This window comes from Miniopterus natalensis, chromosome 14, assembly GCF_054644295.1.
Source record: "Miniopterus natalensis isolate mMinNat1 chromosome 14, mMinNat1.hap1, whole genome shotgun sequence".
Taxonomy (NCBI): Eukaryota; Metazoa; Chordata; class Mammalia; order Chiroptera; family Miniopteridae; genus Miniopterus; species Miniopterus natalensis.
This window is the reverse complement of record NC_142094.1, coordinates 32,370,474-32,397,972: the sequence shown is the minus strand read 5'-3', so window position 1 is coordinate 32,397,972 and position 27,499 is coordinate 32,370,474. Positions and strand designations below refer to the sequence as shown.

General features: G+C 34.2%; 1 protein-coding gene across 1 annotated transcript in view; it reads right to left on the bottom strand.

The window, feature by feature from the left end:
• The window catches only part of PCDH15 (protocadherin related 15), a 900,353-nt gene that overhangs the window by 88,667 nt on the left and 784,187 nt on the right, over window positions 1–27,499 (bottom strand). Inside the window, exons 27-29 of the mRNA XM_087824418.1 lie at window positions 18,378–18,518; window positions 16,559–16,671; window positions 922–1,031 (exon numbers count right to left, since the gene is read on the bottom strand). Of these exons, the coding sequence (XP_087680544.1) occupies window positions 922–1,031; window positions 16,559–16,671; window positions 18,378–18,518 (364 nt within the window). The remainder of the gene's footprint in view (window positions 1–921; window positions 1,032–16,558; window positions 16,672–18,377; window positions 18,519–27,499) is intronic.

Here is a 27,499-nt window from a genome sequence, read left to right as displayed (position 1 = left end):
GTAATAAGTAGAGCTCCTCTGCTATATTCAAGGAAGAGAACTGATAGAATCACAAGAAAAAAAAGAAACTGAGCACTTGCTTTAGGGGCAGCGATTCTGTGTAATGGTTGGTTGTTAAAATACTTGAAAAAGGCCTTTACAACTTTTGTGCAAGTGGCTTAACAGTATTAACATTCATTTATATTTATTACATATTTGTTCTTTGTGCATTTATTAAATATATATTAACTATTTTGACTGCCTATAAAATGGCAGGCCATCCAGTTCATCAAAAGGAAAGCAGAGGACAACTAACTTGTGGATAACACGTGAAACAGAGTGGGGATAAGACTGAGCTATGGACTTACTCCTAGAGGCTCACAAGCCATTCTATTCTTAGTAAAACATGATGGGTAGAAAAAGGTTCAATTATTTATTTAAAATTCTTAATAGTGTGTCTAATTTAACTGTTTGAGGGACCATATTATACAATATACATGACTTTTATCATGGATTTGCCTTTTTGGGCATTCACAGTTATTTATGGTTCTACAATTTCTTCAGGATTAGCTAATGAATGACATGGGTATGGGTTGTGGATGGTACCGAACAATAGGAAGGGGCTTCGGGAAAGTAATAACCATAACCTAAAGCTGAAAGTGTCAAACATTAATTGTGAAGAACTACCATTAAAATATCTCTACATAAGAAGGTGGGGGAAGGCTGCCAGAATTGGATATTTAGTATTTCCGAGGGGGGTAATCACTTTCATTAATGTAACTGGATTTTTAATCAAATTCAGCACAAAAATTACATTTAAGCTGGAAATGTTTTCCTGTTTGTTTTTCTAGAAATATACAGTAAACAATAATTCAATCCGAAATTAACTCCAAATCCGAGCCGGTTGGTTTATGGTGGAAACACAGAGTAACCAGGACTCACCCTCTTCGTTCCCCGCGACGATGGAGTACACGATGCTCTGGTTGACCGCCGCGGCCGCAATCACCCCGACCACGGTGCCCCGGGTGGCAAGCTCGCTTACCGGAGGAGGCCTGCAGGTGCGCAGAAAAGCATTGTTTTATTGCCCATTTTGCCAGGATGGATTTTGAATTTAATAATAGAATGGTAGTTTTTGTGTGTGTGTTTATGAGAATAATACTAGCATTTTCTGAAGTTTTTCAGAAAGTACATTGACTCGTCCTAAAAAACTGTTTAAAACCATGCAAATGCTCTTTTAATAATGTCCTGTTGCTTGCATTGTTTTTAACTTTAGATGGAACATACTACTACTTTATCATCTGCCAAATGTTATAAAATATCCTTTTCACCTGTTTCTAAAGCACCTTCTGGACTGAAAACCATAGATAGATACAATTTGCTACCTCAGCTGCTAAACTAAAATGTTGCTATTGTTTTGCTGATGTTTTCATATTTAAGCAAATGACTTCCAAGCCTCTCTTTTGAGTCCTTCTTGCTGGGTTGTAAAACTCTAACTGTACTACAAGTATTTGAAGAGATGGCATCACAAAATTCACTTTTTTTTTTTTGAAATTACGTGCTTATTTTGCTTACTCGTAGCCACTCTGTGTCCCTAGTATTACGATATTTATTTAATTTCAAAAACATATTTTTTACAACACATTATGTAATTCTCAAAATCTCAATTTCATTATGTAATATTGGGCACTCTAACTAGGTTATCGTAACTATTTTCATAAATTAATGTAAATAACCTCACTTTTGTAATTCAGAGGCATTTCTATCATACAGCTCCAGTAGATTAGAAAATTACTGAAGACAATTTTTAACAATATCTCTGAGTCTTTTTGTAGTCTAATCAATCTGTCTAATTCATTTGATTTCTAATAAACTATAGTTTCTTTTTTAAAATTGGTAAGATAAATCCTATTGCCATTTCTTTCATATGGTCTTATTTCAATACTTATACTTTTAATATTACCTCTCATTTTTATCCCCATTTTCTCAATTCTTCTCATCTAGATTACATAGTGCAATTATACTGTGCTTTTATTGAAGCCTTTTATAATACTGAGACACAAATATAGTCTGAAAATTTAATTACATATAACCCTTCATAAACATCTTGTCCAAATTGCTATGTTCTTTGGCACTGTAGTCCATATACTTGTTTCACTCGGTTACCTCAATGTAAGGTGATATATCTTATAGATGCCTAATGGTGGTCGATATATTCATTGCATGGTTAATAACTATTTTTTAATTTATTTTACTCTCCTGAATCTTGTCTGCCTTCTTTTGTTAACATCATCCAGAGTTTGTTTTTATAACTACACCTCCTCCATTCTCAGTCTAAGTGATTTGGGTAGAGCTGACCAAACTCCAGGATATTTGGAAAAACACATTAGCTCTCTCTGGCCAGTGAAGACAATTTATCTTTTTTGCTCAGTGTTTATGCATGGTAAATGTCTCTCAAAGCCAATGGAAGTTGTGTCCAGAAATTTTACTATTAACTATTAGGAAAAAAAAATGTTTATTTTGGTTGTTGTTTTTTGCTATAATTTTAATGTTTGTACCCTATTAGAAGGTTCTTGTTAATCATGATTCCAACACAAATGAAATAACTTGGGGCTGAAAACAGAATCCCTACACTTAGACTAATATTCTAAATTCTGCAATATTTAAAGGTAGGTAAGGTCATTACTTCAGTTACAAAAAATCAAATTTTCTTTTATTTCTCTTTTATCTAATATTTGTGTCATCTCCAATTGAAGAATCCCAACTAATTTAAGAAAAACATATTTAGATTAGAAAAAGATACATTTGCCTAGGTAGGCACTTCTTAAGATATCTGAGAAACGCAATTATATTCTATAAGCAATTTATTTAGTCAGTATCATGGTTTTAGTTCAGTAAAATAAGGATGCCTTTGGTAACTCTGAACCAAAAATGAGAGTAATCTACCACAAAATGGAAGGCATTTGCAGAAGTGACACTAGGTTGGTTTTGATGAACTGTTTTGATTGTGAATAGACACATCATTGTATGCTACCTTAGATAATAAAGAGACATTAAGAGAATGTTCTGTTTGTCACATTGCTTAGTGGTATATCATGGTGATTATGAAATAAAAACATGAAAAGAGTTAAAATCAGAGACCTGTGGAAACACAGTAGCCTTTAAAAAAGCCTTGGATAATAGCCCGCTTCTGGTATCCCTACCCCTGAGTATTCCTCTCCTCTTCCAGGAGGAGCAGAGAGTGACTGTTCTTCCTGATAGAAATTGACAGAGTAGATGTGCGGTCACCTCGGTGATTATGTAACATATGATTTTGACTTGTAACTTTATTCTTGCTCAGGAGACTCTATCTCCCTCACTGGATTTTGAAGTGAACATATGGAACTGTCTACATGACAAGATATTGAAGGTGATGTCTGACCAATGGTCAGGGAGGAACTGAGGCCCTCAGTCCAACATCCCACAAGGAACTGAATCCTACCCAAACCACATGGGCTTGGAAGTGGGCCCTTCCCTAGTCAAGCTGCAGATGAGGCCCTAGCCCTGGCCATACTCTTGATTCAAAACTGCATGAGACTATGGAACTGAGAACACAGGTGGTCAATTCCTGAACCACAGCAATTTCAAGATGATATATGCATTATTGTAATGTATTAAGTTTGTGTTAATATTGCTAAGCTGCAATAGATAGCTGATACACATGGCTTGAATATTAAGAGCAATGAATTGTTAACTTAAGACAGATCAAATTATGTGCAACTTAAGTTTGATATAAGAAAAAATGTTAGTCATATTCTGAAATAATTTTCATAAACTAAATTCTTATGAAATGAAACACTGCTTAAATTGTTTACTTGCCTACCTTGTTACTGCCTGAAATAAAAGTTAAATTTTGTACCTTCCACAATTAATTTATTTGTCCTTATAAAGTATAGAAATATAAAGTCGGAAGCAATGTACCTTATGCTTTAGAAAAATGCCATCTTTTACTTCAAACTTTAAAAATAATATTTCATGTGTATTTTTGTACAATATGGATGGAAATGATTACTACTGGACAAATTAACTGATATAATTTAAGAAAGAATTTAAATGTATACTAGTAAAAGCATTTAAAATTCTATTTGTTACTAAATGTTTAAAACAGATTTACTTCTAGACAAAATATCTCCTTATTAACCTTTGTCTTTATTGTTCCAACACACTTCTTTCTACAGGAATCAAAACATACCATAAAAATGCAATTTTCTCCAGGCTAGAATTAAGTGGACCTCTCTGATAATGAGCATTAGATTATAAAATTTCCATTATTTTCTACTTATTGCCAGACAGGACCCACTTTATTTTTGTTTTATGCCCTGGAAAGTAGCAGTTACATGATTGGGGTAAACTACATATTCCCTTTGGAGAGAGATATAATTTGAATACAAAACGAAGCACTTGGTGTAAATCAAGACTCTTAAAATCAGATGACAGAGAAGAAAGATTATGAAACTGAATAAAATGAGCTGCGCATAAATGAATAGGAAAGGGGTAAGAGAAAAGAACTGGTCACACTGCATGCTTTTTTTACTAAGGGTAACTACTATGCAATAGTGCAAGTCCAGTGTGTTTTAAAGTGGAAAAGTAAATTCAAAATTTTATGTGAATTCTATAAACTTTTACTTATTGGCAACCAATGGAAATTTATTTTTGAAATCATCATCTGACCTAGTTTGACCTATGGGCTGACAGTTTATGATTTTTAGATTAAACAGTTTGAAAGTTTCCAGTCTGTCATCCTGAGTCTGATATAAAGTGATTTCTCATTGCCTCTTTTCTTTCTGTTGAGCACAATAGCAACCTATTGATTAACTTCAGAAGCAAAGAATTATGGCGAAATAGAGGATTCCTCGAATAGATTTTTAAAAAACAAAATTTTCTCCTATTAATTACATAGTTGCAATTCATCTATTTTATATGAGCAATGCATCATTGACCCTTTTCCAATTAACTTTTTAGCACCTAATTCAAAACAAATAGTTGTTGAATGTCTGAAATTCAAGAATTCTACTTTTTGAAGCTAGATTTACTGCTGACATAACAGAAAAATCACTTTTACATAAAGAGGCACTTAAAACAGGTAAGGCTCAATAGTGGAACTACACCGCCTACCAAGGACACCTAAGATCAGGAGATCATCTGGAAACCCGCTGTCCAGAAAATGAATGCTAAGAGCATGCTAAGGAAATGAATGTATCTTTAACAGATGTGGACTTTGAACACTAGAGAGACAGACGATTTCTTATTTTATTTATTTTAATTTTTAAATTAAACTTATTGGGGTGATATTGGTTAATAAAATTACATAGGTTTCAAGTGTACAATTCTCTGATAAGTCATCTGTATACTGCATTGTGTGTTTACTACCCACAGTCAAATCTCCTTCCGTCACCATATATCCGATCCCCTTTCCCTCTGGTAACCACCACCTGTTGTCTGTGTCTATGAGTTTGCTTTTGTCTTATTTGTTTGTTGCTTTCAGTTTTATTTCCCTTAAATGAGTGAAATCATAAGATTCATGACTTTTTCCATTTAACTTATTTTGCTTAGCATGATATTCTCAAGATCCATCCACATTGTCACAAATGGCAATATTTCACCTTTTTTATGGCCCACTAGTATTCCACTGCATATATGTACCACCTCTTATTTATCCAATCATTTATCGAAGGGCACCTCAGTTGTTTTAAAAGTGCCTTCAGGAAGGGCCTTCACCAGAGGCTCTTTCACAAGGTTTGATCTGAGCTGGGTCTGATGCCCTGTTCCTGACACTTTCCTGATGGCATCTGTAGCTCCTCTTATTTCCCCCAAGGACAGCACATTGGGCTTTATTGACCATTGTAAACCAAACCCACAAATTTTGACTGAAATTTTAAAATCACCTAAACTAATACTTAAATAGAGACAAAATAATAGTTCAATTGAAAAACCTTAGTTATAATAGATATCAAATTTAAATTTTATTAGTTCATTATCTTACTATTTGCATTGTTCTCACTCCCTAAATTTTACATGTAAAAGAGATGCACATTTTAAAAAATCAATAAACTTTGTTTTTTAGAATAGTTTTAGGTTTTCAGAAAAATTGAGCAGAAAGTAGAGTTCCCTAAGCACCCCCACCTCCTGTTTTCCCTATTGTTAATGTCTTGCATTAGTGTGGTTCATTTGTTACAATTGATGAGCCAATATTGAAAAATTATTAACTGAAGTCCACAGTTTACTTACATCAGGTGTAATTTTTTGTGTTGTCTAGTACTATGGATTTGGACACATGTCTAAGTCATGTATCCACAAATACAGTATCATACACGATAGTTTCCAGTGACCACAAATATCTCCTGCTCTTCACTATTCATTCTTCCCTCCCCCTGAAGCTGCCATCACTGATCCTTTTCCTATGTGTATACTTTTGCCTTTTCCAGAATATAGTTTAAATCATACAGTCTGTAGTCTTTTTGGACAGGCCTCTAAGTTTATATATATTTATACTTCCTCCATGTTTTTTGTAGATTGGTACATTTTATTGCTGAATCATATAACATCGTAAGAATGTACCACAAATAGCTGCATTTTAGTCAGAAGAAAATTGATCAAATGACTCCAAATCTCTTGCTTAGAAATAAATCTTTTCAGATAAAGTACAACCCAGTAAAGTTAACTCATACAGAGTTTATATGAAAAATAATTAGAATATAATTTTCTTATGGATAGATAAAGTAATTTATCAATATCTGTTTAACATTTCAAATTGATTCTTTTTTGAAAATGTAGACTACAATAAATCTCTCTCAATTAAATATGTTTTAACATCTTTGTCATTTGAATAATGACTATACTAAAATAACAGAATTTTAGTTTCCAAATGTTAGACCTAGTTTTTACAATATAAATATAGATGCAACAATTATTCTACAATTTAAAATATACTTTTATTGTTGGGTTCAAGAAGTAACAATAAAACTAAATGTTATATGTGTCACATAAAACTCATTATTTTAAATGCCAAGCAGTTTAGGATACAAAAGTGTTTGTAAATAGATGCTATAAAATTACACTGGGATTCAATCTGGCTCTATTGCTTTCTTTCTGAGAAACAAATCTAATTTATTTTGACATGTTTAACTTCAATATATTTGCAAATCAGTATCAATTAAGAAACTATTTTTATACCTACTATGGAGGAATTTAATGAAAGTAGGAAGGAAAACAAAAACACCCACTGGAACTCTTATTTGTAACTTTGAAGTAATTTTACCAGGGTGATATAATTTTACATATTTAACCAAGAAAAACAGCTTAAAAAAGACATGAATCAGCCCAGCCGGCATGGCTCAAAGGTTGAGCACCCACCTAAGGTCCAGGAGAAAGAGGTTTGATTCCCGGTCAGGGCACATGCCTGGGTTGCGGGCTCAATCCCCAGCAGGGGGCATGCAGGAGGCAGCCGATCAATAACTCTCTCATCATTGATGTTTCTCTCTCTCTCCCTCTCCCTTCTTCTCTCTGAAATCAATAAAGATATATTTAAAAAAAAAAAAAAAAGACGTGAATCAGGAGAGAGACACCAGTTCTGCCAGAAATCTTCAGATGGATTGTAGATAAGAATTATAAATTAATAAAAGACCGAATGGTTACACACTGTTGTTTTACACATCTTCCAAAGTGTGCTTACTATTGTTATGAGTTTTGCTTGTATTCAGATCCATAAAGTGCCCTCATCTTGAAGATAAGAAAATTGTAAGCCTTAGTCATAAACACCTTCTCAAGTTCAAAACACTATTGGAAAGCTAAATCTGCAACCTAGAATGTGTATGTTTGTTTAGTTTATTGTTCCCCTTAATAGAGTTTATCTAATCTATTTTAGTCATTGGCTTTCAAACTTCAAAACCATAGAATTAGCTGAAGAACTTATTAAAAATTTTCAGGGTTTTTTTTTTTTTTCTGAATCATGCTTAAAGATTCTGATAGAGTAGGGCCATGGGTTCAGATGGAGAAATATCATTTATAAAATATCACTCTTTCACTGGTTACACACTGTTTCAATAGTTAAAGAGGAAAAGTCTATTATCTTTAAGGCAAGATTTGAGTAGTGCCATAAAACGACAGGAAAGGTTAATTTCAGGTAAAGTAATGTTTTATATTTGACAATAAATCTAAATTAAAATAGAAAATAGCCTTAGCAAACAAGTGACACTGTCTGCATGTGGGTTTATTTTATATTATAGTAATAGTTTACAGATACCCTTTTTTTCATTCTTTGAAATCAAGACCAATAGTTGTTTTCTCAAAATCCCCAAGTTCCAAGTTCGAACTTGTGTGGTTTATATAAAAATGGTAGCAATATGCCTCAATGTAGGGTGATTTTAATTCTTTTGTATAATGAGATGCGAACTGGAATTGCTCATTTACCATTCCTTTGGCCATTGTTATAAAGTTGTTTTCATTTTTCATACTATATAAAATAGATTTCTGAATTTCAAATTATGCTTTTCTCTGTCTTTGCATACCTGGAGGTGAACGATTAATCCTCTATAGTTCTTTATAAAATCAACTCTATTTTTAGTAATATAAAGCTACTTATAAAACATATTTTCAATACAAACTGTACAAAATTTTTGTGTTGTCTTTTGTTGCAAGACTAATTCACATTGAACAGCAAAGTGTCATTTTTTTTTTAACTTTAATAGAAAAACTGGTAAGATTTTTTTTTTTCCACTCAGGGAATTTAATTTTTTTAAAAACTGTGAAGATAGATATATTATATAATATCCTAATTTTGGATTTGAAATATTAAATTTGAATAATACTGGAAATTGAAAAGGACTCACAATATTTTTTCTATGAGTTAGTAAAATAACAACTTGTTCAAGAGGTTAATAAAATATTTTAGGGGCATTTGCCCTTTCTCTTTTCTTTACATAAAAATATAAATTTTTGATTTGTTTTTATGGAAAGTCCATTTTAAAATACATGAATCCTTAAAAATTAATATGAAAGCAACATTAAATCATGCAAAGTTTAATTACCAGTGTTGATACATTTCCATTTTAAATAAATACGAAAGTTATGTTTATATTGTTAGCATAACTTTTTGGAAAAGTTGTAAGCAATTGTCTTTAATAAAATTTTTGATAAATTGTGTCAGATACCGCATTTCCTATTCAAAATCAATATTCACATTTAGATTCTATGATCTATTCCAGACGTACTGACCTTTCCATGATATTTACCTTTAAAACTGATTACAGGTGAATCTCAGTGTGTGTAAGTCTTAGTCCATCATCTTGAGATGAAGGGCAAATGTCATTCTTATGAATGATAACTCGACCTACAAGAGTTACTTTATTCTGAAGTAATATTATGTGTTTGAATTACTATTAGAATTTTGATATTTCTGCCTGGATTAAATGAAAAATATATATAAAATGTATTTTCTGACTATGACAGTATAACTAGTTTCCAAAAGATCCCAGTAGGTAACTGACTGAACACCTCTTTATGAACACAGCTAGGAACACACGATGGCAACTGAGAGCTGCCTCACAGCCTCCACCCGCAGGAAGCCCGTGGACCAAGGCCCCAGCTGCTGTGTTTCTATAGAGGCGATGCCACGTAGGCCCCGCTTACAGATAATGACTGCGAGAAGCTAAGGCGTGTCCTTCCTAGGAGAGAGGGCCTCTGGGAGACCTCACCGTGGACCGAGGATTGCCCCATCATCATGGAGAACCTTCCTTAAATGACAGAGTAGTCACTTAAAAAACACAGTAGGCTAGGATGTTTCTATACAACCTTCTCTCTCCCTCTTTTTCACCTGGTGTCAGAATGCATGTGGTCTGAAGGGTCTCCTACCCTTGCTCTGCTTGTCTCTCATTTCTCTCACACCAGTATTTCACCTAATAAAATATTTGCTTGTTAAATCTCATCTTCATATCTAATTGTTAGAGGGCGGAACTGAACTAACACAAGACATTAATGTGGTTAAAGGTAAAAAAGAGTATTAGTACTTTGAAATATCTAAATGAAATTCAGAATATTCATAAACACAAAAAGAGTTCTAAGAAAAATAAAGATGAAGAAAATTTTAAAAAATAATATATAATTTTAATATATATCAAAATAAATGTTAATATATATTAGTTTTTAAAATGAAGATGAATAAACTGAGTAGATTTAATATATCAATTTTTGTGGAGGCAAAAAAAAAGAAAACTTTGAGGATTATAGTAAACTGTTATTTAAATATTATAACAATGTAGAAGAGTTTTCCATATGTTCTAGGACATTTTTCACTAGGATGAGAAACTGCAATTAACGTTTCATTTAGATCAGCTATTATGTGGTTACTATCACTCTTTTGTTCCACATTAATGGCAGACACTACAAATTCTCTTGCCCAATAAGCCCAATCCTTGCCAAGATACCTTCTAAGGATTGATAGGAAAACATGATTTGTCACATCCGTCTCAACAAAAGAGTTTAGCTCAGTTTCAATTGAAGGGTAGCAGAATATTCCACCCCAAAATACCACTGTAATTTATTACATGCCACCCCCAAATATGCCACTTTGGTATGTTGATTATTTTAAGCTGTATGAGCTTGAAAATTCAGGGAGAGGTTTTCTCTGAGCTCCCTCCTCTACCAAAAGACAGATCCTTCCAAAGCACCCCAACTGTCATAGACCCCTCCCTAGGAGTTTCACCAAGTGAAAAAGATTGGTTCTTATCACAGGAGAGGAGGCTAGAAGTGGACACCACACCCGGACAAACTTTGTCCCAAATTATCATACTTTCCCACCTATTCTTCTAAGGACCCATTCACCTTTTCTGGAAGTTATTATTCCCTAAGGGGATCACATCGCCCCTTGTTCTCCTTTAAGATGTTATTTAATCCTGCATTCTAAAACCACCTCTGTGAGTTACTCATTTTTTTCCTGGGCATATCCCATGCACACATAAGGTATACATGTTAGTAAACCTGCGTTTGTTTTCTCTTGTTAATCTGTTTTTTATTGCAGGGGTCTCAGCTAAGAACTCAGAAGAGTACAGGGGAAATTATTTTTCCTTCCCTATACAGTCATACTACTTAAAAAAAGGAGTGAATGCTAAAATTGATGAGGACTCTGAGAAAAACTCATAAAAATAATTTAAAAGAATAAATACAATAATAATCTTGGCATAAGAACTTTCCAACATTCATAGCTATTCAAAGTTAAGGAGTACATTTCTCATGACTGTAAGTTTTTTTAAAAAGCCTAGAAAACTTTGTGACAAAGATATTAGAGAAATCAAGTATTAAATTATTATGCTAACTAAATGATCTCAATGGTCTATTTCATCCATTATATGATATGACTTTGAGAAAAGACTTTTTATGTGTAAGATTAACCTAGTTTTCTCTACTCCCAATGAAAACCAATTTAAGGAAAATGGTTTAAATTAAGATATGAGATTGCATATTCATATAGAAAAGCTTCTCAACTGCCTGATTGGTAATAACTCAAGATTTATGTGAGGAAGATGCTAATACTTGAACTTAATTCATTGTAAAAAAAAAAAAAGCAAAGTCACCTGGAGATGATTTTGAGGAGGGAGGGGTGCTTCAACAATAAGGGATAAAGAAATGCCATTAGCTCTTTCAGGAATTTGTTTCAAGAAAAGGGAGAAGAGAAATATAAATAAATGATGATTTGTGCATTAAACTATGACACTGAGATTACTGATATTTCCTTGTTTGTCAAAAAGAGAAGTTAAAAGAACAAAATAAAACTAGAATGATGCATTAAAATAAAAATTTGTTTATAATTTTGAAGTTTTGGGTTGTGTGCATGCTTCTAAATAATATCAATGCTGTCTACAATTATATAGATAAATATTATACAATCTGGAATCATACTTTTTGACAGTTTTAAGAACTCAGTGCTTCCTTGAAAATGTAGATGTTCATCTGATGACAGACAGATGAAGCAGATGATATCTTCGTCTTCCGTTTAACCTAATTAAGTGACTCAAGTAAAGATTGGTTTGAAGAGGTCATGAAATTAACAAACTTAGTCTGTTTCAACTATTACAACGGCCATGGGGACCAAAGAGAGTCAAGTGCATACTTATCTGAAGAATTACTATAAATCGGGCCATCATAAAAGTAAATCCATAAGGGGCAAATTGCTTTCCCATTTCAGTCTCCTACTCTGAAAAATTGCCTGAAGCCAGTCCATCAGCAGACAACTCCAGTTCACAGGATTTGAGGAAAGACAAAGTCAAATCTTTTTCCAACATGCATAAAAAATTCGAATATTATAAATTATAAACAAGAAAAATAATGTGAGAAGCTTCTAACCTTGACAAGCTAAATTATTTCGCTTAATAATTGGTCTTTGAAAGGTCCTAGAATAATTTTACATTCTTCAGTATTTCTATTTCAAATAATTTTGCAGAAAGTAAGACAGTTTTTAAATATGACAAGAAAACAGAGACAAAACAATTCAGTACATGAAATGAGGGTTTGGTTTTCTGTTGGATTGCTACTTTTGCATTGCTCAGCTAACCTAATTATCTGTCATCAAAAACTTAGCTGGCAAGCTAATACATTCTTCCTTTCGCAAATATTCAAGTATTTGCTATGATGCTTATTATTTGTTGGTTGCTACTGCTCTTTGATAATTTTAGAAGAGATGATGACAGCTCTATTGCTATATTCCAGCAACCAAGCAATTACCAGAGGCTCTACATTTAAATGTTTTTCATTTTATAAAAGGAATAATGAATTTTGTTTCTATGTCTAGGTAGAACTGGTACACTGGAAACTGTTTTGCCAAATAGTAACTGCCACCTCTCAGATCTTTTTGTTGGTTTCCACAAAGCTAGTTTATAGCTTATAACTTTCATTTACACTCTGCTATTATGTTTTCTTTTCACTTTCTTTTTCTCGGTCTTTTATGATGAAGACAACTGAACTTCTCTGGGAAGTGGAGAAAGTAATTAATTGTAATCAAATAGCCAAACTTTAGCTTGAAGTCCAGAAAGGCTGAGTTTGGAATATGTAATATTTATACTTGATGTGTTGAAATCACTCTAAATAATTTAAAACATTCAGAAATTTTCATTTGAGATTTGCTTCAAATTCAAAGAAAATAAATATTAATTCTCTTATTATTTTAAAAAGAATGTACAGGAGAGGGAAGGAGACATATGAGATGTCTAGCAAGCATTCTTTTATTTCCTTTTTTTCTGTTTAGAAAGGAGACTCTGTTGGCCATCACAGAAGTTTGAAATGGTGTATTTTGCCAAAGCTAGTAGTTGAAATATAAAAAGAAAATAACATATAAGAATAAAACTATTCTACCATGAATACTTTTTTTTAAATGACAAACTGGGAAATATTGCAATATAAATGAGAAAAGTTTCTAAAATGCTTAATCTCTTTTAGTTGTTTCATACTAATAAAGTTTTGAATAACTATATTAGTTGAAACTAGCTAACATGATAGGTAAGCCCCATGTTTCTTGCTTACATGATTCACTGAGGGCATCCCTATTTAGGTAGCTCTCCTCCAAGCTGTGATTCAGAGGCCTAAGCTCCTTTTATATCGTGTTTCTACTACTGTGGACATATGGCTCACAAGGTTTCCTGGGTCTTTTTCCATGTCATCCATCCAACAGGTGAAAAGGTTAAAGCAGGCCAAGAAATTGTGCAGATTATATTGTTCTGCATTTTACTGGCCAGGAATCAAAGTCACCTGGCTGCACATATAGCAAGTGAGGCCGGGAAATGCAGTCTAACTGTATGCCCAGGAGGAAGAAGAAAAGATGTAGGCGGTATCCAGCAACTCCCTGCTCTGTACTTCTCCAAAAATCTTTAAAAATACCAGAATGGGTAAATGATAAAGCCATGCTTGATAAAGAAAAATAATCATCAACATTATGTGGGGTTTTTTGTTTTTAAATAGTTAATTCCATGTTTTAGGTCAAATTTAAACCTATATAAATATTTAAATTATTTGCATTTATTCAAAAAGTAGTATACTCTGCCAATATTTAATATGATTTTTTTATTATCCAAATTCTGGGTGTCGGACAGAAACCAAAACAAGGACTCAAGTACTACTGCATCCATTACAGCACTTATATTGATTCTTATGTAGGATTCTCTTCTTAAACTGCAGGATGCAACAAGATTACCAAATTGCCTTTAGGTATCAGAATGACAAATGAACTGGGATAGTCAGGGCACTAGTTGTAATTATTAGAAACGTTCTCCGATGGAAGGCTAAAAATTCTTTCACAGATGATCATGTGACTGCTCTTAATTTTAGCACCAAATAATTGGCTAGTTGCTTCTTCTCTAAGTTAACAACTTTATTAATAGAATCTATTTGCAGTTAGTAGTTCCATGAAGAGAAGGTAAGAAATGGTAAATTATTCATGGAAAAAATTATTTTTAAATGGTGGCATTAAACAAAGACAATTTGGAAAAGAAAGCTAAATGCCCTGATGAGATCTATGACCTTGGCCATAATGCCGCAATGTTTTAGCAAGAAAAGTTAAGGAGCAAGGCAGGCTTCTATTAATAAGGAAATGAGCTCCAAATGAAAGCCCGGAGATAAGGGACACCATCTATTGAGTTTATTTAAAGGGAAAGTGGTATGCACTACATAACTTTTTTATTCTCTTGGGGCTGCTAAGGAATAAGTAGACTTTGGGTGAGAAGTTTTGGAGAACAAAGACGGGGATTTTGTTGGGCTGAAACTGAGGGATTTTTGGACCACGTCAAACAGTAAGTATATTTTCTGGGGGCATCTGCTAGATAATTTAGTGAGAAACAAAAGTTAGTTTACATTCGTCTTGGCTCTTGAGAAGATCAAAATGAACACATTCAAATAAGTTCTTAAAGAGCAGTAAATTGTATGTTCTATATAAAAAAATTGGAGGTTACCATGTCAACAAAAAAGGAAGGGAATTGTTAGTAATAGACACCATGAAGAAAATGGCCTTTAAAACAGATTGATAAAGAATTCATATTGTTTAAAATATGGTTTACATCTCAATGGTTTACATATGTGTTATGTAGAATTTTCTGGTAGTTATATTATGTAATTAATTTAGTACTTGGATATTGTAAGGACAGCTTTTAATGAAAGGAGAGAACTACTTGGTTGAGTGTGGTAAATGTTCCCAGATGCATCACCTGCCTCCTCCTTCAGTATCTTAGTCCCTGCTCTATCTTAAAAATTTTAGGTAGTTCTTAGAAGTTATCAGGGCAATAAAGTCGAAATTCTGGAATATGATAAAGTGTTCTCTTCTATGAAATTTTCTTCCAATTGGTCTCTAGCGAGACTAACCTCCTAGAATATTCTGGGACTCAATACATCTTCCATATTCCTCATTTATACTTCTATATATGCTGAGTCTTTGGTGTGCAACATCTTTCCACATTTCTGTTGAGAGACTAATCTCTATTTTCCTTCAAGATACAGCTCAATAGTATGTTGATCATGTTCAGATGGTTAAGTGTTTATGCAACGTGCTTCCTCAGCACTCTGAGCTTCTGTTATTGTGTTTCCACAGTGTATTGTATTTTTCATATAGTTCTTTGTTTCCACCCATGGTTGAAAACCTCCGGAATGCAATGACTGGCTGCCCTTTAATGCTATGTCCAGAAAAAGTACATAGTAAATACGCAGTATATAGTGGGTCTCCTTCAAATGTTTGTGAGAAAACTCCTATGGGTTCTAACATACTCAAAAAAGTGCATTAATGTTTTAACTTGGAGACAAAAATACAGCAACGGAGACAGGGCTATTGGGAGGTGATTAGGTTTAGATCAGCACCTGAGAGTGAGGTCCTTATTTTGGGATTAGTGTCCTTGCTTTCTCTCACTCTCCCTCAAGTGAGGACAAATGAGAAGCCAGGGGAGAGTCCTCACCAGAACCTGACCATGCTAGCACCCTGATCTCAGGCTTCTAGTCTTCAAACTGTGAGAAAAGAAATGTCTGCTGTTTAAGACACCCAGTTTATGATGTTTTGTTATGGCAGCCTGACGGGCTGAGAGAATATACACACTAACTCTATAGCTATAATATGTAATATACATTACACAGATAAATATACACATACTCTCTCTGTGTGTCTCTTTCTCTCTTTCACTGATTTTTGTGGAAATATAATTCAGAGACAGGTCAAAATTAGATAATATAGTGTGTCTGGCAATAATAGGAAACTAAATGGCTACTCTATTTCTCACCATTGAGACCATTAATCAGTTATATTTTAAACTCCAAAGCATAAAGTTATATTTTTCAAAGCTTGTGTAAATTATTTGTAAAGAATCCATTATTCATAAAAGCATTAGTAAAACGGATACTATTTACACTAGTGTCATTTTAAGTAGATTAACTTTTAAAATAAATATAATGTTATATTAATTTTGAAAAACAGGCTAGAATTGGGGGACCACTTCACTGATAAATTCATATATCACATCAATTTTTAGAGGCCAAAACCAAGCAAAGTCATTTATTAATTACAAAAGCTAATAAGAATCAATACCTATATTCCTCTTGTGTGAACTGCGGGATTTCTCCGGGATGTAAGACAAGGATTTTCACTACGGCACTGCTGGACATCACAGGCTCACCATCATCAAACGCAATCACCACCAACTTCAAAAGTAATGAAAATTCACGTTAAAGATTATTAACAACAACATACAGTCTCATTTGTCTACATGTGTTTTAATCGTTGGAATGCCTGGCTCTAGGAGGGGGAACACTGATTACCAGGTAGCCGGCACTGGACTTGTGTATGCTACATGTATCATCATTTAATCTTCACAAAATCCTCCCAGGTAGATGTTATTATTTTCATTTGTTGGATGAGATAACTCAAAGAAATTGAGTCATTAACTCTATGATAAATAAAACTACCAGTAAAACAGGTATATTATAATACATCTCTTCAAGGATAAACTCTTTTCTCTTCCACAATTTCTCTGGTGCCTACAGTGAAAACATGTGCCTTTCTAAGCATTAACACTTACTTAAAACATGTGAAATTCAGTTCACATCAGTAGCAAAAACCTAATTAGCTGGCTTATAAAAGAAAATTAATTTCTAGTGAATTAATTGCCTGTAAGATGATAGGGCAGAAATACTCTGTGGGATCAAACTGGAAGTCTTTATACTTTAACACACTTTGAAATACACTCACTTAAAAACAATTACAACATATAAAACCAAGCTCGTATTCTACAGCAGAAGCTGTTCAAAGAATGCAAACTGTGAAAAGCTTTAGTCTTAAGGCGTGATAGCTGTATATTCTTTATTATTAAAATAACTTTTATGACTTATCATTTTTTTTGATAACTTGTATTATGTCTAGAAGAATTCTAATGTTTATTTTAAGAAATGCTAAATATTTTCAAAATTATGTTTCTCTGGAATATAATTTTGAAATTTACAGATTATTAATCTAAATTTATTCAATTTAGATCATAGAATCATAACCAAGGACCGTCCTTGGAGCTATGATTTTCCTTTAGGTTACAATCTTACAAAGAAAATAATTATTCCAAATAGTGATAAAATTATGTGTGACACAGTATTTATCAATATTTGCAAGGTTAACTGATGAATGTAATTCCCCAATGTAGAGCCAAAGGCTTTATTCACATTGATAAAATTTTTTCTAAGTAACAGTAACTATAGAAAATGGAAACACTCAAGTATAATAAAATGGCTTATTTATGATAACAGTGAAAGGTAGATTACTTGAAATTTTCTAGAAGTATAACAAATCATGAATACATAAACTTGATCCAGCAATTCTGCCTGCAGTTATTTACCCTAAAGAGAAAAATTGGCAAGTGGCAAACAGTAATTGCAAAGAGTTTCACAACAGCAAAGATTATTATAACAAAAAATTGGAAACAGCCTAGTTGCCCAACAACAAGGCATTAAACAAACAAACAAATAGAATAGTATATTCATACAATAGAATATCATACAACCATTAAAATAATAGCATTAATAGTATTTATTGGAATGTGCAATATATTATTATGCAGCATGAATAATATGATCATGTTATTTTAAAGCATATATTTGTATACTTGTATTTGAATAAAATCATAAGGGTAGGGAGTAAAATGGTAAATTCTAGTTATCTCCAAGGTGTGAAATATCAAGCGATTTTTTTTCTTTTTACCTAACTGTATTTTCTAAGTGTCAAAACAATAAAAATGTATTGTTTGTAATTTTAAAAGATTAAAAAGAAAGAAAATAGAAAGAAGTACAGTTGTCTGTTAAACCAAACTCTCAATCAAAGACTAAATATCTGGTAGACAATGTAAGGAAAACACAGCACTGACCTTAAAAATGGTCGTAGGCTCTTCGTTAAGATTGACTCGAGTTATTACTCTTCCAGAATCTTCTTCTACATCAAAAATACTAGCAGGATAAGGAGACTGGACACCATCTACTCTATACCTCACACGACTTGCAGGCAATCCCTAAAATAAAATTATAAGTTATTAATTTACTGTCACACAATAAAATCAAAGTATAGTGATAATGCTAAAATGATTTATAAAGTGCACGGCCTTTTAGAAGTGAAAAATCATATTTCAACTTTTCATAATTTCAGGTTTGAGATGTAGCAGACTCACTGTTTCATCAGAATAACTGAATCTGAATTAGTGGTGTTTTTACTGCATTTCATCTAAAAGTAAAAGGCCTAGCCAGTGTTGCTCAGTGGTTGAGCACTGATCTAGGATCCAGGAGATCAAGGTCCGATTCCCTGTCAGGGCATATGCACCGGTTTCGGGCTCGATCCCCAGCAGGGGGCGTGCAGGAGGCAGCCGATCAACGACTCTCTCAGCATTGATGTTTCTCTCTCTCTCTCCCTCTCCCTTCCTCTCTCTGAAGTCAATAAAAAATATATATTTAAAAAAATAAATAAATAAAATTACGTAAAAGAATAAATTAACGGTTGACTTGGCTATCTTCTCTTCCCCTTTCCTTTAATTTTATTAATCATCGATTACTCCCTAAACACTGTGTCTGCTTAGCTCAAGGGGATAAAAGAAGGTATGCATTATTATTAAGTGACATAAGTTGAAGATGTCTATTTAAACAAAATGTCCCAAAAACTTTTTGGCAAGAACTTTATTAAAATATGTACATACAGGGATTGGCAAAAGTAAGTTTACAGTTGTCAGTATGTAAACCACACAGTTTATTCCTGTATAATTATTTATTAATGGTTTTATTCTTTTCCATGGGAAGTACTGTTACCTACTTTTGTCCACTCCTGTACTTATTTGGGGGGATTGCAAAGACCTTATTAGCCTGGTAGTTTTATGAAAACTTTATTTTCAAAATTTTCAATGTCACAGATCACACCAGAGTTACTTCCTGAGCCCAGGCACTGATATCCTAAAGTTCACAAATGATGAGGCTACAAGCACTGTCCCAAACCAGAGGCAAAGTTAGGCATATCTGCCGTCACCCTGAAAGCAGGAATGAGAAGGGGGAAATATTAACTAAAATCTACATGTCTGACATTCACTAAGTGTTTTCATTTTTCATTAAATGCAAGCACCACTCCAGTGAAATGATCTTATTATTCTTATATGGAAATGAGGTTTAAAGAAGTTAAGTAACTTTATGTAACCTAAAGGATTATGTGTACAATATCATTTTTCCTAGTTAAACACAAACACCAACACTACTAACATTAGTCAATAGCTTAATGGGACTCTGGGGATGTTTGCCAACCCTAATAGCCGCAAGGAAGGACATGATTTATGACATCTATTAAATGAATTAATTAATTTGTTTGTTCATGTATTAGGCTTCTTTCCAAATACAATTTGGAATAGTATGTGAGTTATTAAATATTGTGCGGTTTCCAAAATGTGAAAGTCATGATTTCAACATTGTGATGTCCTTTTATCTACTAAATCTGACATGTGTAAAGCTCAATAAATATTAGTATAAGACAACGCTACCGGAATAGTAATTTATTTAGTACATATATAGCAATATGGTGATATACTGATATGATACTATGAACCTGGCAATTTTTCTAGGTAATGAAAACATAAGCAAAAAATCTTGTCATGATGGTGCTTACATTAGTTTTTGAAAACTTAAAAGTAACATATTTCTATACAATAACAAGGTATCATTAACATAGCTGAACAAATATAAATTTATATCAAGAAAACATAACCTTGAGATTTCAATTATTTTTTTGTTACTCTGTACATTTTAACATTTGATTTTCATTCTTATAGTGAGTGTCAAACACAAGATGTTTGACTTGATGGTGAGAATGTAATTAATTACTAAGGAAGGTAATTGAAGATCTGTATGAAAGATGTTCTAAACTTGCAAACATAGGGAATTTCAATAAGACTATAATGGACTAAAATAATAAATGCTTACTATCAGGGGATATCTTGATTTGGTCATTTTTCTTAAATACATAATTACCAAGAAATTGCTCAGACCCATGTAATTTTCTTCATAATAATGGCAATTGTATTTTGTCAGGAAATACTAAACCTATTATTATCATTACATACAAACATTAGGTAATTTGTTTTCAAGTACACGAAGATTTTTCTCCCTGACATGGTTTCCAAATTTACTGTTCCCAATGTATTTGAAAGCAACTAATATGATTTATTTTGTAATAGCGTAATGCACAAAATCTCCCAAATATGATTTAACATCAGGGGGTACTACAAAATGGTTTGATTGTTTTTGTTGCTGTGTTGTTCCCCCCCTCCCCACTCAAAATGACTTGGTCATTTTTATTTTTTTAGTGGATTTAACTGGATGCTAAAGTATCCTTACAAGGGACTAAGGAAGAGACAACAAGGTGGGGGTGTAGGTAACCACGGTACCCACTGCCTCCCACAACCACATCAAAATTACAACTAAAATACAAAACAACCATCATTCAGAACCTCTTGAAATCTAGCTGAACAGAAGTCCTACAACTATGAATTGAAGAAGCACATTGAGACCAGTAAGAGGGGCAAAGACCCGGGGTGGAATCTGACCTGAAATGCAGAAACTATATGTGGCCCAGAACATTCGGGGAGGAACTAACTTGCCTGGAATCAGGCAAAGAGCTGGAAGGGCAGATTTCTCCCAGACAGAAGAGCTGGTAGAGGCCATTGCTCCTTTGACAAGCCCTCACCCCACAGAGCTGGCAGGCAGGCAGGCATCTTCTCTGAATCTCCATCGACCTGACTCACACTTTTCAACCCACCATGGTGATTCCTGGAGACCCTGACCCTCCTTACTTGCAAGTTCATCTAAGCCATTACCAGTGGCTTTTCAAGTGGCCTCTCTAGCCTCATGCTTAGGACTTTTCTAAAATCTCTCATACAAGCAACAGACGGCCTCAACATGCCTTATACCTTTTGATAAGTGGCCCCAGGCCTGGCACTAGCGGCAGCCTGCATTGGTTGATAGGTTGGCCTCTCCTAGACAGCTCCAAGCCCAGCACAAGTAGCAGCCAACTTCAGTTTGCTGCGTAGCTCATGCTGGGTGGCCCTAGGCAGGGCACAGGCAGAGGCTGACTTTGCAACTCCCAGGAGACCCCAGAGACAGTGCACCTGGTGGTCAGCTTCAACCATGCTGGATTACGACCCTATCACATCCAAGAGTCACACACTTCAGAGGGGAATAGGTGAACAGCAAAGCTCCACTGAAGTACATCCTGCTCCATAGGGGTGTCTCCAGCACAGCAGTTCTTCAGTTGTAGTTGCAGCTGGTCCTCACAGCCAACTGGCCTGGGGGTCAATTCCTCCCAGTGACACCAATAGCAACCAAGGTTCAACTACAACAGGACAGTGCACACAGCACACACAGTGAAGCACCTAGAAGGCCCAGCTCAGATGACTGGGGAGGCTGACCCACTGAGCCCTACAGGACACCTACTATACAAAGCCACCCTACTAATTCCAGGAAACATAGCAGCTATATCTAATACATAAAAACAAACACTAGGAAGCAGCCGAAATGTGAAGGCAAAGAAACATGTCACAAATGAAAGAACAGAAAAAATCTCCAGTAAAATAACTAAATAAAATGGAGCCAAGCAAGCTCCTAGATATAGAGTTCAAAACAATGGCTATAAGGATGCTAAAGGATCTTAGTAAGACTCTTAAGGAAACTAGTGAGATCATCAATGACACAATGAAGAACCAGTCAGAAATGAAGGCTATATTAACTGAAAGGCAGAATAATTTACAGGGTATCAACAGTAGAGGACACTGAGAATAAAATCAGCAATTTGGAATATGAGGAAGTAAAAAAATACCCAATCAGAAGAGCAAAAAGAAAAAAGAATTCAGAAATAGGAAGATAGTGTAAGGAATCTCTGGGACAAATTCAAGCGGCCCAACATTGGCATTATCAGGATACCAGAAAGAGAAGAAAAAGAGCAAGAAATTGAAAACTTATTTGAAAAAATAATTACAGAAAACTTCCCCTGGTGAAAGAAATAGACTTACAAGTCCGGGAAGCACAGAAAGTCCCAAACAAGAGGAACCCAAAGAGGCCCGCAGCAAGACACATCATAATTAAAATGCCAAAGGTTAAAAACAGAGAATCTTAAAAGCAGCAAGAGAAAAGCAATTAGTTACCTACAAGGGAGCACCCATACGACTGTCAGATGATTTCTCAACAGAAACCTTGCAGGCCAGAAGGAAATATTCAAAGTGATGAAAAACATGGAACTACAACCAAGATTACTCTACCCAGCAAAGCTATCATTTAGAACTGAAGGTCAGATAAAGAGGTTCACAGATAAGAAAAAGCTAAAGGAGTTCATCACCACCAGGCCAGTGCTACATGAAAGGTTGAAGGGTCTTCTTTAAGAAGAAGCTAATGAACAAAAGAAACTGACAAGCAAAATAGACCCAGAGACATTGAAGCATTCAGCAGACTGATGTATCTCAGAGGGAAGGGGAGGGGGTGGGAAGAGATTAACCAAAGAAGTTATATGCATATATGCATAACCTATGGAAACAGACAATGATGGGGTGAAGGCCTGGGGAGGGGATGGTAGTGAGGTGGAAGGAGTCAATGGGGAAAAAATAGGACACTGTAATACTTTCAACAATAAAGATAAATTTAAAAAGAAAAAGAAAATTCAGACCTAAAAAAAACCAAACCAATCCAAAAAGAAACCAAAAGAGACTAGGAAAACTGCAGGTCAAACTCTTCATATAACCACTGAGATCATGTGCTTTTCTTTCTTCCTCCCCCCCTCCCCCCCCGCCCCTGCTTTTTAAGACCTGAAGTCTATTATGTTTTGACATCATAGTGAGTTGATACTCTTAGGCAGGTTCCTTATGCCATATATCACTGACTTAATTTAATGTCTGCATATAGTTCAATTTCTGCAGATATTGTAGTAACATAGCTACTAAAGACCTTAACAAATATTTGCTTCAAGATTATTTATCACTAACTTTTGGGAAATGTTTTTCAAAGGTAAACATAAGTCAATCCCCTGAAGACATCAAATAACAGCATATTTCTTCTAACATTTCTTCATTTATATACATTTAAAAAATTTATAAGGTAACAGTTTACTTCCTTCACAAAAACCAACTTACAAAACGAAGGGAATTTAAAAATAAAGATAAACTTGAACTAGGGCTAGTTAATTAGTGAACTTACCCTTTCTGTTTTAAAACCCACCCATTGTCCTTAGGGTGAAATAAGATATCTTGTCACGGTCTTTTTGACCACCAGACTCAATATAATCTGACTCAAGTTCACCCCTCTAGCCTTCTTACAAAATTGCCTCCTTTGGTTTTTAAAACTTATTTTTTTACTCGTATTTTAGAGCCTAATTATTTTGTCACACCTCTTTGCCTTGGCAACATCTACTTATCTTTCAGACCTCAGCTCTGAAATCTTTCCTCAAGAACCATCCTTGATTCACCAGACAAGATCAGGCCCCCTCTTGTTTGGTTTTACAACACCCTAAACATTTATTTCTTAGAAGTTTTCAGTTTATCAAGTAAATGGTTGATTTTTTTATTAACTTCTATGTCTTTATATTTGACATTCTAAAGCAAGAAAACACAAAAATTTTAATCCTTAACACTTAATGCAGTGTCTTTAAATATTGCCGGATTTTGATTTTATTTAGACCACAGGTACAGAGATTTAAGTAAAATATAATCCATGTTTTATGGAATATTTTCATCAATGGATCTGCCAGGCATGTTTACTTCTCATTTCTTTATATCAATTTATCCCCACATCTTATTCATAATTAATGTCCTCTTTTTTAAAACCATTTAAACTAGACTGTTATAGTACATTGCATTACTGTTTAGACATTATTATTATTATTATTATTATTATTATTATTATTATTATTATTTTTACTCTATTTCCTGCCCCACTGATTTAGGGCTTGGCCCTCTACTTGCTTTGGTCAATGGAAGGCGAGGGACTGTGACGCACAACCGGAAGTGTTACAAGTGCTCATGTGGTTAAGCACGTTCTTTTGTGATCCTGTCCTTTGCTATGTGAAGAGCTGGCCGGCTCAGGCATGAATTCCTGAGGAAGGAGGCGTATGGAATGGACAGGGGCTCAACCTTCAGCCTCACACCAAGGCCAGCCAACCCAGCCGCCTCAAAGTCAGAAAGAAAAAGACTTAAAAATTAAGAAAATTAATATAGCTTCATAATTCTACAATGTTAAATACCAGAAAATAGTGGAAAAACACACATATAGTTTTAAAGGGCAAAAGTTTGAACCCCAGACTCTAATAATCTCTCAAGCTGTATGTTATATGTATAAGCAAAATACATATTCATATGAGTTCCTGTAAGAACTTGCAAGGTGTATATCAAAAAATTTAAGACATATTTGAGTAAACCAAGAGAAGTAACAAAATGAAGAACTTAAAAATGTATGGGTCAGAGTATGAAAGGAATGGCATCAATCACACATAGGCTTAAATGCAAAATTAAGTATAAATAGTTATTGAAAATATGTCAGGAAATACAATTAAAATGTTATAATTTTTATAAAGAATACATATAAGTCATTTTTCCAAAAAAATGTAATAAAAATTAGCTGATAGGTTGAAAAACAAACAAATAAAAGACATACATATAAAAGTCACACTTTAAAATAACTCAGACACATGAAAATAAAAGGGGGTAAGCAAGTGGCAGGAAAGCAGAGCCCAGTTTATTGTGAAGGTAAACTGTGGGTTTCTAGTCAACATACTTCTTGCCCTGTCTAAAAAAGAAATTAAAAAAAATTCTTTAATTTTCTTTTCTTTAGAATTTTATTTCCTCCCACTTCTGATTGTGCTTGCATTCTGTCTGTGATCTTCAACCTCCCATCCAATCGCTATTAATTCTTCCATTTCAATGGCTTTTAAGTATTTCTGTTTCCCCCATTTCCATTACTCACGTTGCCCTTTTCATACTTAAGTGAAAGCAATAGCTGCTAACTCACCTCCTGGTTTCATTTATCTCATCCGATGAGACTGAGTATCACAGGAAATTAACTGTTCTAATACATAGCTTCAACTTTGCCTCTGCTTATTTGTAAGCTTCTATTTCCTATATAATAAATTGTGTTTCATAATTGCCGTATTTCCTGTCCCCAAATGAGCAGCTAAAAACAGCCTCAATGTATTATTTATTCATTTATTTATTTATTTATTTATTTATTTATTTATTTATTTATTTATTTATTTAAAATGTCTGAAGCTGGATAGCCAGATTTTTTTTTTTTTTTTTTTTTGTCTTTAATATATCTTTATTGATTTCAGAGAGAGGAAAGGAGAGGGAGAGAGAGAGAGAAAAAAACATCAATGATGAGAGAGTCATTGATCGGCTGCCTCCTGCACGCCCCCGACTGGGGATCGAGCCCACAACCCGGGCCTGTGCCCTGACTGGGAATCGAACCCTGATCGCCTGGATCCTAGGTCTACACTCAACCGCCGAACCACGCCTGGCCAGGCTCAATGTATTTTTTTAAATAGATAACATTTATTGAATCAGGCATAGTTTAAATCATATCACACAAATTCAGGAACAAATGATGAGTGTTTCAATCCTGCAATTTTTGGATCCATTTCTTATGCCAATTTCTTCTACTCTCACTTAAATGAATCCCCTATGTTTTAAAAAGTTGAATTCTGGTCCAGAGCAGGCTCAGACCATACCAGGGCACATTCATTTCTTGGCACTTCTCAGACACATCATGGCTTTGCCCCTGTTTCTTTCTTGCCATATTCTTGTTTTTGAAGTCCACAATACATCTTTTCTGATTGATTTAGTCATCCAGTAAGTATTATGAAATGTCTGTTTTGTGCCAGGCACATGTTTGGTTGTAGTTTACCACCTAAGTATAGTTATCACTTAAGGAAATGAAATAATTGCAAAGTGGATAGCAACAAGACCAAGAGTTACCATGGCCTGGCTAAGGCCAAGAATCCAACTCATGAGAAGCCAACCTACACTTTCAAAGCTCTATTCCCACTTTCTCTCATAAGAAATTCAAAATAAAAGACATTATTTAAGCCATAAGCCATCATTTTAGCCCCGATAAGCATGGCGGTTTCTTAACTAGAAGAGCAATATTTCCATCACTAATAGTTAAATATTATGTTGATTTCAAGTAATGTTAACAATATAATTGCTTTTGAAAGAAATCTGTAAGCTACAAAAACGAAAGAAAATCACATTGATTCTTAAAACACTGACATAAACCTTTTTTGACATTAATCATGTATAAACTTTCTCATAAAACCTTCGTACTCATTTACACTTTCAAATCTAATTATAACCCATTGTTATTTTAAAGATCACGTCCCAACTGGTTCACAGTGTGCTTTCAAATGAAGTATTCAAGACCAAAGGGACCAAGGCTGGGGTTATAGGTTCTCAATTTTCACCAGCTGACAAGCATCATGAAAACAGTCCTTGATTATTTCCTTAACAGCTCTGATGTGAGGGGAAAAAACAACCACCACTGAGCTGTGCACATTCCCCCCACATGCTCCTGGGTCAGTGATATGGTTTGTAGGCACTGATCTTTTAAAAGCCAAGTTTTTGCAACACCGCTGGCAATCACCTAAGTCAACACAGCACAACCCGAGGCAGCGTGTGGTGGGCGATGAAAAACAGAACTGTGGGGATTTCACTGGGAAATGACAAAGGACAGCTTATATTATCTGGAGATAAGAATACAATCTTCTAAAACTCCTGGCTCTGTATAGTTTTAACTGTTGCACAAAAAGCAAGCAGTAGATCATGGGTAAAGACAATTTGTTCTTGCTTTCATTCTGTTGATATGCCCTCTACTAATAGGTTGCAAGAGAATAACTATTGGAAATGTTAAGCATGTTCGAGCACCATAATTATCCGGCATTATTTGGTGATGAGATGATATTTTAATAAAACACAAGGTATGTATGATAAAAGAA